This window comes from Melanotaenia boesemani, chromosome 18 (genome assembly GCF_017639745.1).
Source record: "Melanotaenia boesemani isolate fMelBoe1 chromosome 18, fMelBoe1.pri, whole genome shotgun sequence".
NCBI classification, from domain to species: Eukaryota; Metazoa; Chordata; class Actinopteri; order Atheriniformes; family Melanotaeniidae; genus Melanotaenia; species Melanotaenia boesemani.
Window position 1 is genome coordinate 10,192,432 of NC_055699.1, and position 12,279 is coordinate 10,204,710.

General features: G+C 38.8%; 1 protein-coding gene across 7 annotated transcripts in view; it reads left to right on the forward strand.

Moving 5' to 3' along the window:
* The window catches only part of cacnb2a (calcium channel, voltage-dependent, beta 2a), an 80,672-nt gene that overhangs the window by 54,372 nt on the left and 14,021 nt on the right, over window positions 1-12,279 (forward strand). For 6 of the 7 annotated variants that reach the window (XM_041967439.1, XM_041967441.1, XM_041967442.1 and 3 more), the window contains 7 exons: window positions 1,374-1,454; window positions 1,539-1,597; window positions 3,418-3,527; window positions 5,334-5,485; window positions 7,567-7,662; window positions 8,180-8,362; window positions 9,288-11,615. In XM_041967439.1, coding sequence (XP_041823373.1) covers window positions 1,374-1,454; window positions 1,539-1,597; window positions 3,418-3,527; window positions 5,334-5,485; window positions 7,567-7,662; window positions 8,180-8,362; window positions 9,288-10,040 — 1,434 coding nt within the window. In that variant the 3' untranslated portion in view covers window positions 10,041-11,615. Of the gene's footprint in view, window positions 1-1,373; window positions 1,455-1,538; window positions 1,598-3,417; window positions 3,528-5,333; window positions 5,486-7,566; window positions 7,663-8,179; window positions 8,363-9,287; window positions 11,616-12,279 lie in introns of those variants that run through there. The other variant, XR_006008170.1, reaches the window with a different exon arrangement.

Here is a 12,279-nt window from a genome sequence, read left to right on the forward strand (position 1 = left end):
AGCTGGTGATAGACTGCAAGAAAGAAGTCAAAATAAATCAACTAAAACACAAATCAAGTGAGCAGCTTGAGCGTTAGCACTGATAAGGGGTGACTAAGAAAATAACTATGTGGTTAGGGTTAGTCTTTTTACTGCTTCTGGCTTTCTGCACACCAACTGATCCTCAAGTTAGATAAAGCACTGCTTTTGTTTTAGAAGATAAATAAATTCAATGTTCATACAGCGTGCTGATATATTTGCACATCCTATAAACATGCTGCTTTATGAGATGGCAGAGGCACACAGCACTGCAGCAACAGGTTCACTGCTAGTCAAGAGTCAGATAAAAAGGCTCTTCTTTACTGAAGGTACATAAAAAAGTTTGAATTAAGAATTTAGTTATTTAGTTTATATATAGATATATATGTATATATATATATGATTAAAACAAAGACTACATATCTGACTCTATGAGACAGGTAAGCTTTGGATAAAAGCGTCTGCTAAATGACTGTTGAATAGAATAGAATAGGTAACCCTCGATGGGTCACCAATCCATTGCAGGGCCAGGAAATAACTTTATGTAAATATCCCGTTACAGTCCACAATTTCATTATTTCTATCAAGCATTGCTTTTAATACTTATATTGTTTTTCTTTTTATTTAAACTAATTTCTCTTCTGTGTTTTCAAAGACAGACTTTTTAGAGGTCATGGCTTGAAAAAGTTATCATCCGTCTGACATTTAGAAAATAACCATGTTATGTGTTATAATCACATAATGGACTGAGCCGTTCCACTTAATGCAGTCAGTATCTGCACTGATATCGGTCAGGCGTCTGCAGTAGATCTAAATGTTGATGTAAACTGAGGAGGCCTTTCACAAACACTGAGCTCCCACTTTGTCCCTAAAAACAGTGAGCATGTTTTTCCTAACCAAGCCTTGAAGTTTTTCACTTGTAGCCTCTGTTGATCGACTGTCTCTTTCCCCTCTCTGACTAACCTTTTCTGTAATTTGGATTTTGGTTTTCCTTTTTATTTTTTTTTTTTAATTTATGAATTACATCAAAGCCATGAGATGAGAGACATGAAAAAAACTTCATTAATCTAAAAAATACTTAATTAATCACAATGAAATATCATTGTTTACTGTAGCGCCTTTTCAACAGCCTACAGACTGGAGGAAACTGTCAGACGTTATTTAACACCAAAGCTCAGTCGTGTTTTCTTGAGCTGGCTGTCATCTCGTTTCATGGTTTCATGGTTCCATGGTTCCATAACGTGCTTCTAACTTGTCTATCTCACTGTTGTTCCAACCCTTCATGTGAGTTGTGATGTTTTTAACCATCTCTCCATAAATGTGTAACTGTTTTCCATCTTGTCTCTCCCCCAAAGACGGAACACATTCCTCCGTATGACGTTGTGCCTTCCATGCGGCCCGTGGTTCTAGTTGGACCGTCACTGAAGGGCTACGAGGTGAGTTTAAGCTCCAACGTTTCAAACATAATATCAAGTTTTTTACTCATTGTTATCTTTAATGGTCTTTTCTTCTTAATCCAGGTGACAGACATGATGCAAAAAGCTCTCTTTGACTTTTTGAAACACAGATTTGAGGGAAGGTAAGTTACAAGTGACTTTTTGAAACACAAGCATCCTTCCTCATTTTTCCTCTCTCCACGTCCATAGGCTGGTATTTATCTGTCCCCAGAGGTTAGCAGAGGGAGTGCGTAACAAGTTTGTTTGGCCTGGAGATGTGTGCTGCTGCTTTAAATAGGCCCTCTGCATGTCCTTAATAGGCCATCGTGGGCTCTGGAGCAGAGCCGGATTCTCCTTATTCAACGTTGAGGCCATGAAGTTACACAATACTAAAATCTACTCAGTCTGTCAGCAGCTGTGGAAAATGCAGTTTGTTTGAGTTTAATCATTTGATTTGATTTTTTTTTTTTTTTACAAGTTCATGCTTTATATCTGTTGCTCAACTTTGATGTGGAGTTAGTTTTTCTCCCCTTTTGTCAAATACACAGCTGAATTCCGTACATACTTATTTCATAGGTGTTGAAAAGCAAAGTTGGAGTTGTATCATGTCCAAATTCAACTAAACATATTTTGGATATTGAGCAGATAAAGATCAGAGAGGCATAACCTCAGTTTAACATTGTCTTTATAAACAATTGGCTTGAATGTTAGGTTAAGATTCATTTACACTACTCATTAAAAGTAAAAGATATTCAACTTTTAGTTGGAATTCATGGTTCATGGTGCATTATCTCTATAATGCAGGACGTTTAAGTAGAATCATGCAATATTAGTTCTTTGATCTGAACAATTTATTAAAAGAAAAGCTAACAGCAGTGGTGGGTATGCTATAACATAAAATGTCAATGCCTCAATAACTTGTCATGTGTTAGGTGTCGTCTTGGTCTGATGATCTCAAAATGTGACCAGTATGATGAAGAGGACTGTTTGAATACAAGTTGTCATTGAACTAGATCATTTATTGATTGATTCATGGTACAGACACTTCTTTTTTTCCCTTTTTTTTTGTTTAATCACCTTTTTAGGGAACAGCATGTTGTGCAATTAATTCTTAAACATTGAACAGTTGCACATGTACATTCACAAGTTTGGAGAAGGTAAAGTTAAGTTCACCTGCAAATGTTATCAGTATATTTCTGACATCATACAAAAATCCTTAACTTTTTGTAAGTATTGTACATCAACTGGCATCAAGAAGCAGCAGTGACAGATGGGTCATTGTTGGGCCTGCTTTTGTTGTCTGCATCAAACAAACAGAGCTTGAACACAGCTTACTCCTACTGCCAGCTAGGATGAACCACAGCAACACAAGAGGACGTAACTCTCCAGCAGAGAAAGGGGCCGTAGTCCATTTATATGTATAACCATATGTCATTACACCAGTTTCATTAATTTACCTACTGTAGTATGTGTGTAGTTTGAGGATCTAGTTGAGGATAAAGACATCATTTCAATATCAGCTAAGACCTTTGACATGTTTGGAAAGTTTTAAAAGAATGCAATTATTATTATTTCTTTGATTTATAAACAACAGTAGAGATGCTCTGATCAGGGGGTCATTCAGAGGACTCAACTAACAGTTGCCTCTAAAAAGGGTGGCCAAGTTGTACTGCCCTCTGAAGATTTACAGCTTTCTTCCTGGTGGAGTATTGACAGTAAGAAATCTTAAAAACAAAGGTGACTTTTCAGTCTTTATTAACATGCATGTGATGGAAATTTATGGTGCCTCCACTGACAATTAACCACCTTTGCTTACTCAAAACCACATTTTAGTTTTGGTGTCACAGAGTTTTTGAGACGCTATCTAAATAGTTAAAACCAGTAAGAAACCAGAATATTTTTTTTTAATATTAACATTTCAGGTATTTAATCAGCTAATTAATTCTGTCTTTCCTTGTATCAGAATATCAATCACTCGCGTCACGGCGGACATCTCTCTCGCCAAACGTTCAGTCCTGAACAATCCCAGCAAGCACGCCATCATCGAGCGCTCAAACACACGCTCAAACTTGGGTAAGTTTGCCCTGAATCTACAAAATACCCTGGGAACATCTAGTGTTTTGATTCATAATGCTTTCAAGGAGACCAGTTTACATGTAGAAGGAAGGAAGCAATTAAAGAAACTCTTGACTACGGTGATTATAACTCCTGGAGGCTTAGCATTGCCTCTTTTGTTGGGAATGAAAGATAGAGTATAAAAGCATGATAACACCATCAAGAACCACTCTGAGTTGACTGAGGTTGATTGGAGCTAAGATGTGATTACAATGAAAGAGATTCCTGAGTCAAACAGAGGTGATGAGGCTAATCTCTGTTATTTATAACCAGAAGCAACATCAGAGTAACAAATGTGATGTGGAAGTGACCAAAGGAAGCAAAACACTGATTAAATGTGCATTTTTATTGAGTCATCTTTACAGCCACTACTTTAACTTGATGATTAAGCATTATTCAGATTTTTCAAACACTTTTTGATTGACGATAACATGAAGACTGAGACACATTTTCCCTCTTTGTTTGACCCAAAGCTTGGAGGGTCTCCCACGAGCAGCCATCTTGTATTCTTCCTTAAAAATCTTAACTTTCCTGCCAAAAGAGTTGTGCATTTGTTTCTACTGTAAATCCCCTTTTGTATTTCATTGAATTAAAAGTGAATTTGGCTTGAAGCTGATTTACCTTAAGATAGAACAAATGATTTCAGGGAAATTCAGCATTGGAAATTTTTTTTCCATGAGTTTGGCAGAGTTTGTAAAATTAAACTGAATGAGCTGAATGAATGTCGGAATCTCTGACTTCAGACTTTCTCGTGGCTGGAAGTCAAGAATCTTTGTCGTGATTTCTCTCAAATTTGTGTGGTTAAATTATAATCTGTCAAGAGAGAATGGGATATGTGTTCCAGCTGTCAGTATTTATTAGAGGTAACATAATGTGGCTCACAACTGCCCTCAGAGCTATTAGTTTCTACCGTAGGGCTTGTCCCTGAAGTCATGATGTCTTTTTAATATTTAAGTCTTTGTGGTGCAGGAAAATGGAGTCCCAGCACTAAATCAATGATGCATTACAGCCAGATTTTTTTAAGGCATAAATGATTAATGGAGTCATGAAGAAACAACCTGGAGGTGCTTGTTGCTCTGTGTCATAACAATAGTTATTTAATAACACTTAATAACCATTTTTCTGTCCTGCTGGCACCATGAGGAAGTATATGAACAAGTTTTAGATTGATTGTGAAACTTACTTGTTGAACCTGGTTGTGGGAGCTATGAGACAATTTTTAATACATGTGGGGATATCAATGTCAAAGCTTCATGTGCATGATTATTTAATCCGTCTGCAAGGCATTGTAGAGGTGTGCATAACAGCAATTCTCCTGCAGTCTTTTCCTTAAAGAGGCATCCATGCTGTTGTGCTCAATGTCTTCTTTGTCTAGTATTGTTTTTCTGAATAAGAGCTTGATCAAGGATTATGAATAGTTGGCAACTTCAGTCCATATGGTTAAAATTATTTTTACTTCATATAGTAGACTGCAGAGGAACCTGGTGGACAGTTCTTCCATGAAAGCAAACTGAAAACCATAAATGACCTTTAATGAGCACCAGTAACACCAGAAACCACAAGCTCACTACCTATTTATCTACAAGCATCCATAGCTAGATAAACATATACAGGAAATTTTAAGTTTTTGAAATAATCGACAAGATAAAAAATCAAACTAATGCAAAAGAAAGTAAACCCAAATGTGTTTCATTAAACATCTCCAGTGTAAAATGAGGAGAAGGTGCCATAATATTAAATCAGAACCTCTGCTTCTCCCTGCAGCTGAAGTCCAGAGTGAGATCGAGCGGATTTTCGAACTGGCTCGGACGTTACAGCTGGTGGTTCTGGATGCAGACACCATCAACCACCCGTCACAGCTGGGGAAGACTTCCCTCGCTCCCATCATCGTCTATGTCAAGATTACCTCTCCTAAGGTAAGAAACTGGAAAATAGAACTAAAATGCATATTGTTAGTCATATTTTAAGGTTTTGTAGGCAATGATGCACAGATAATCAGTGATATTATGAGAGTACATTTAGACAGATAAAGTAATTTAGCCAAAACATGACTCAGGCAATTATGCTATGAGAGTATAATTGTATATTGTATATGTGTCTTGTGTACATAAGTAGTGATGGAACAAAAACAAGGACTCTTACGAACGTTCCCTTTACTCTCTTAGATTAGGCTTTTTGTCATGTCGTGTCAGGTGGTTATTTGCATCCTTCTTGCCATCATATCATGTCACAGCTTGTGTGTTGTCATTCTGGGGCTAAGCTGCTCCCTGGCTGTGAATTTAAATCCAGCATGTCAGACATGACTGTGAGCTGGAAAATTCAAGAGAGGACTGAATCATAGTTCTGACCTTCAACAAGTGTAAAAAAAAAGACTCGTGATTCAGAGATCAATAAAAAACAGGCATTTTAGTAACACAGAAAATGTGAGAAGGAGCTCCTAAAGAGACATGAGATGCAGAGTGGCAGCAGAGTGAATCACTCTCAGTGGGATCAAATAAATTGCTCTTTATCATCTGTCCCCTCAGTTGCACCCTGCTGTCATTTCATATCCCCTAAAGGGATAATGACAGTGTTTTTGTAGTTTAATTTAACTTTGCAAGCAATGATGGAACAAGTACCCTAAACATTTAATTGGGTAAATGCTCAGAAAAATATTATCAGCATAATGGAGCAGAAGTATCAAAAGTATTAGTTCTTTTTTCAGATCACCTCATTTACTGTAAGATTAGATATTATTAGCTCACTGAAGAGGAATTGAACTAATGTAACACATCTGTGTACAGAACTTTGGTAATTCTGATTAAAAAGTTTTTTAAAACCTTTTGTGGCTCACAAAGCTGCATGAAGTCTGTTGAGATGTTTATTTCTTTCATACACTAGAACGCTTTGAAGCCTGAAACCCTCTCACATCTTCAAACAATTTGTCATCAGTCATAGAAGCTCTTTTCACATAATGGTTGTGTCTTACAGAGACCAAAAAAGACGTTAACTCGTGCCTTTTCCTGTTTGGTGTTTCACACATGCCAAACAGGCAGCTCAGTCCCACATTGCTGTTTACTTACACACATCAAGCCGGCGTCGTGATGAAAGCAACGTTGGTAAGTGGTGAGTCCTGCAATGCCAGCTTGATGCGTGTAAGCACATATGAGGCAGGTCCATTTCACCCCCGTTAAAACCGCTTTCTTCAGCTCAGAGGTGCATCAGCAGCGGATCAACGAATACCACCTCTCTACTTTCACACATGGCATGAATGAATATGTGAAAGTCAAAATGTTTTAAAGATTGGTGTTATTCACAAATCTAGAGCTTGATTCCTTTGGGAACTTTTGCCATCGTGCTCCTCATGGAAATGTACTTCAACATGAACTGTTGATAAATGGATTAAAACGAGGCAGACTTTGGCTGCAGATGTATTTGTTAGTGTGGTTTGCTCATAAAAAAAAAGCAGACTGAGAACATTTATCCTATAAAATAAATTGGAGAGGAGTTAACAGCTAGTGTTGCATTTCATATCACTCTTATGACTCTTGAACTTAAACAGTTTCTCCTCCTTCTTCACAGCCTAAGAGGCTTATCAATACTGTTGCACCTCAGATTTTCCTCCATGTTTATCGTCTACCCAACTTGCTGCTTGTTTCCTGTTTGGGACCCAAAGTAGCACACTTACTGGTTGGGTTGATTGCTTTTATATAATTGAACTTCAGCTGTGACATCATACAAGCCCATAGACCTAAATCATTAAGCCAGTTTGATTTTTTTAAGACAAGAAAAAGACTGACTCTCACAAACTCATGATTTTATTTGGATATGTAGAATTAATCCGCAACAATGAAATAACCATTTGTTATAAAGGTGAAGGATGCCATAACATTTCACAACAAAAACAAAAGGCCAGGAGCCAGAAAGGCATGATATTAGTGAGTTGACATTTCATAACCTTACGTTATCAGACTTGAAGGCGTGACTGTGGTGCCTCCTGTCCCCATTTTGCCTTTAGGTACTTCAGCGGCTCATCAAGTCCAGGGGCAAGTCTCAGGCCAAACACCTCAATGTCCAGATGGTGGCTGCCGACAAGCTGGCTCAGTGCCCTACTGTGAGTGTCCACACTGAACCCAAATTACTGCTGACTGGAATCCAGTGTTTAAAATAATCTGGATATTTATCCATTATGGCTCTGGGTTTGTTTGTTTATTTATTTATTTTCCATATCTGAAGTGGGTTTTCCCCCATCTTTTGCTAAAAGCTTCATAATTCATGCCAGTTCTAGTTCCATTCTTTAGTAAAATGTTTTGTTATTATTTTAGAAGATGAAGCAAGCACCCCCGGCTTGCGAAATGCTGGCTTAATTTAATTCAAATAGTAGTCGATACCTTCAGGGAATTATTGTTTAAGATTTTCTGAGAATTGGTTGCTAATGCTGTGGAATTTCAATAAGTGGGTTGTTTGTATAACATTGCTTTGACATTTTGTGTATATTTAGAATTTTTATTGTGTTTTTATTATTATTATTATTGTTATTCAGTCCTTTCTCATAAAGCTACATAACATTACCATCTGGGTTTTCTTGACATTGTCATTTCCTTATACCGAGATCTTTCTCCTTTTTCCAGGAGATGTTTGACATCATCCTAGACGAGAACCAGCTGGAGGATGCATGTGAGCATATGGCTGATTACCTGGAGGCCTACTGGAAGAGCACTCATCCCACCAGCTGCAGCCCACCTGACCCACTGCTAACAAACCTGCCCACAGCCACCCTGCCCTCCAGCCCAACACCGGCCGCCGGTGTGCAGGTAAAGGTGCTGAGCAGTTTCGGTTCTTGCTAGAAAAAGGGATAGGCAATGCTAGAAGAGATTTAAACAAAGCCCGCATTCAGCAAACTTTAAAACAGTCTATTGAATTTAAAGGGAAGATCTGGATTAAATCAGCTGGAAAAAACAAAAGCACATTCTACAATATAAAGCAAATATTACAAGGTTTTGATAGTTTTGAAATGTTTGAAAATGATGTGAATCATATCCCATGTTTGACAGTAACCCAGTTTTAACCCAAAATCCTCACCTATAGATGATTTTGAGACACATTTAGTAACTTTAAATACATTTTTACATTCAATTTTATTCTTATCATCAAAATCAACATTTAAAATATGTCACAATTTTTATGTTCAGGAGTTTTGAGTATTGATTTCTTACATTCTTATAAGCCAGCTAACAGAAAGATGCTTTGCATTGTGTCTACTCCGTCTTTTCTTTTTAAGCTGTCAGCTTTTTTTGTTGACCAATTGCCATTTTTGTTAATTTAACACTAGCTTGCTCTTTGTTTGTCATTTGAGTTATTGGTGAATGTTGTGGTAGCCCTTACCTCTACCTTTTCTTCATCCACTGCCAACACAATGGGAAATATAAGACTGAGAATGAGGAAAATGTTGATGTTGAGGAGGAGGATTGAGCTTGTATTTACCTCTGTGGTAAGTTAGGTGATTCTGTGTGATGAAAGTTGAATCTGATGAGTGCAGCATGCAAGTAAAACCTTCACTGCATCTGATGAGAGTGTGGGTGTTCCAGTATGACAATTCATGCTTTCAAGTTGTGTGTGAGTTTCAGTGAATTTGTGCAGGAGGGTGAGGTGAGTATTAGCTTGTGTGTGTTTGCAGTGAGGATTCTTAGTGTCACTGTTGTTTTCATCCTACTGACTGATGTTTGTCACTGATTTCAGGACAACAGTACAGAGCAGAAAGGAGATAAAGTGTTAGTGGAGAGGAAAGGCTCCAAAGACGAGTACCAGCAACACCACCATCACCACCACCATCATCACCACCACCATCAGAACCCAGATCAGGCTGATGCAGAAGCTGAGGGTGAAGGCAATGAAGAAGAAAGGCCACTTAGGACAGAGGCTTCTAAAAGAGCCCAGCACATCCACCACAGGTCATCTTCCACCAGGACTGAGCACCACAACCACCATCACCACCACCACCACCATCACAACAGTAGAGCAAGGGGTCTCTCCCGGCAGGAGACTTTGGAATCTGAGACTCCCGAGAGCCGAGAGAGCAAGGACTCAGCTTACATCGAGCTACGTGCTAAGCTCCACCACCAGGACGAAGAGGAGGAAGAGGAGGAGGAGGAGGAGGTAGAGGAGGAGGAAGACGACGAGGATCTAGGGGAGGGACATCCCCAGCAGCAGCAGCGATATGAGCCACTGCCCCACCGGGACCACAACCACCATCACCACCACCACCACCACCGCAGCGGGGTGGATGAGGCCGGCCACAGCACAGGACACCACCGCTCCAAGGAGCGTGAGCAGGACCATAATGAACGGAACAAGCAGCGCTCTCACCACCACCACCGGCCAGCACGTGACCACCACCACCACTTCTACGACCGGGACAGAGAGGGGGAGGTGGCTCCCAAAAAGAGGGGCGAGGCAGGGGAGTGGGCCAGAGACTCGTATATCCACCAGTGATAGAGCAAACCCCTGCTGAAGCTCCTCAGACCGTTCTGTTCTCCCATTGTGCTGCTATACCCTGAAACCACAGCATTCTATTTATGTACACTTCTTTGTAAATGCTCTTCTTTTTTTGCAGGATTTTGATTACATAGATACAAATATAAATATATGAATATATGTATGTGTGTATCTATGCATAGACATTGTTTATGTGTGGATATGCATGAATATTCTCAAATATGCATATTTTAAACCTGTGTTTGATAAAGCATGACACGAAAGCAGAATTTTTTTCTGTACTGAGCTGTGCTTTCTGTGATTAGCATTATAATTTTTATTATTTCTATTATTAATTTTTATTGCCTGCTATCACTTAATTTGTTTCTTCAGACTACTGCGAGAGTTGACCAGCCAACATAATTTAATGCTGTAAATGCAGATTAGTTTGGCAATTTGGGAAATTTGCTTATTTGCTTGTGTAAACTAAAACCCAGTTTTTCAGTTTATTAGGTCACTATGCTTCCCTTCGTTATAAATCTTCCCCTCGTGAAGGCTGATGCTGGTTTAGAGATGGTTTTGCGTTAATACTCTTACAATTGTTTAGTCGTTTATAACAAACCCCTTCACAATGTGGTGCAGGGCTTTTATATTAGACTGCATTAGTTTTAGCTACTGAAGGGAGATACCATAGATCAATACCACTCTCATGTTTGTACACTGATCAGCCCCAACTCAGGAACACTGACAGATAAAGCTGACCTGGTTACAGCACAGTGTTCTGCTGGGAATCCCGGCAGTTGAATGGATGTCTGACTTTTTATATGTCTTGTCATTTGACATTTTTCTGGTATTAACATCACCACAGTAGCAGCCTTCCCCAACAGGACAGTAGGGAGAGCTCGGAGAACATTACAGAGCCTGGTTCACAAAGACACATTACCCAAAAAGTCCAAAGGATCTGTTTCTAACATCCTGGTGCCAGGAATTCCAGGACACCCTTGGATGTTCTTCGACCATGCTCTGACTGAGCAGGGCTGTCTTGGCAAGATGAGAGAGGTCGTAATGCCGTGGCTGATTAGTGTATATTATACATGAGTTTAAGAGCCAGCAGCAGCTTAGTGAAGTTAATACAGATTATATAAAATGGAGGAAACAGCCTAGCAGTGTTAATCAGCACTTGTGTTAGTCTGACCAAAACCAGATTTCTTCAAAATGGCTGTTAAAAGTAGCCTGACTGAAAGTGTACAAAATCAAACACTTAAAAAGCAAACACACACACAGATAATGTAGCTGCAAGTCCTTCTGCATACACTCAACTTAATTCAAAAGGACCTTAACTTGCCACACACACTGCAAAGAGCCACACTTTTGCATATTTTTGGGGAAAAAAATTAGTGTTTAGTAGTGAAGCCAAATTTCCAACAAAGCTGCTCTCATTCAGTTTTAAGTTAGATGGTCAAACATGTCAGAAGTTGTGAGTGAAGAGCAGCACATTGAGACTACATGTCAAGTCATGGTCATGTAAAGTATTTCCAGACTGTTGCTTTGCTCTAAAATTCAGATTTTAATGCTGTGGCATCATCTGAAAAACCCACCAAACAAGTAATGTTAAGAATATATCTGTACTGTTAATTCTGTCATACTTACAAACACTAAAATCTCCCAGAGTCAGAATTTCTTAAAGTTTTTTTTTAGTGTCACAGCATCAGATATATTAGGATAAAAAACTTGGTACCTCCTATGCGTAGATACTAGGACAAGGATGGTGGTTCGATTAAATGGCTAAGCCAACTAAAACCATAGCTCACTACTTTAACAAAGTAAACAAAAGCACTTTTACACAGGCACTAATAATATATCTGGCTTGTTAAATATGTATGAAAACCTGAAAAAAAAAACTATTATCTTTCTTTAGGCTGTAGCCAATCTAAGCAGCTGCTGGCTGTAGCTACATATTTGGGAGTGACCCCATTCAAACTCAGCAGGAAAGCATTTTTTCCCAAAGTGTCAGACTACTCATTAACCTTTATGTTCAACATATACTTGCTGTTTTTATTCTGCATCCACAGTTTAAAACATTTAGTTTTTACATGTTTATGCCTCCTTCGAGGCGCACCTTAGTCTTGCCTTACAAGACGAACAAGTTCAACAGTAACTTCCTCTCTAACATGCAGTACTGTTCTTTGTATGGGTCCAGAAACATTTTATAACATTGATACACCCATTCTGCACTTTTACTGACTCGCACTGGTTT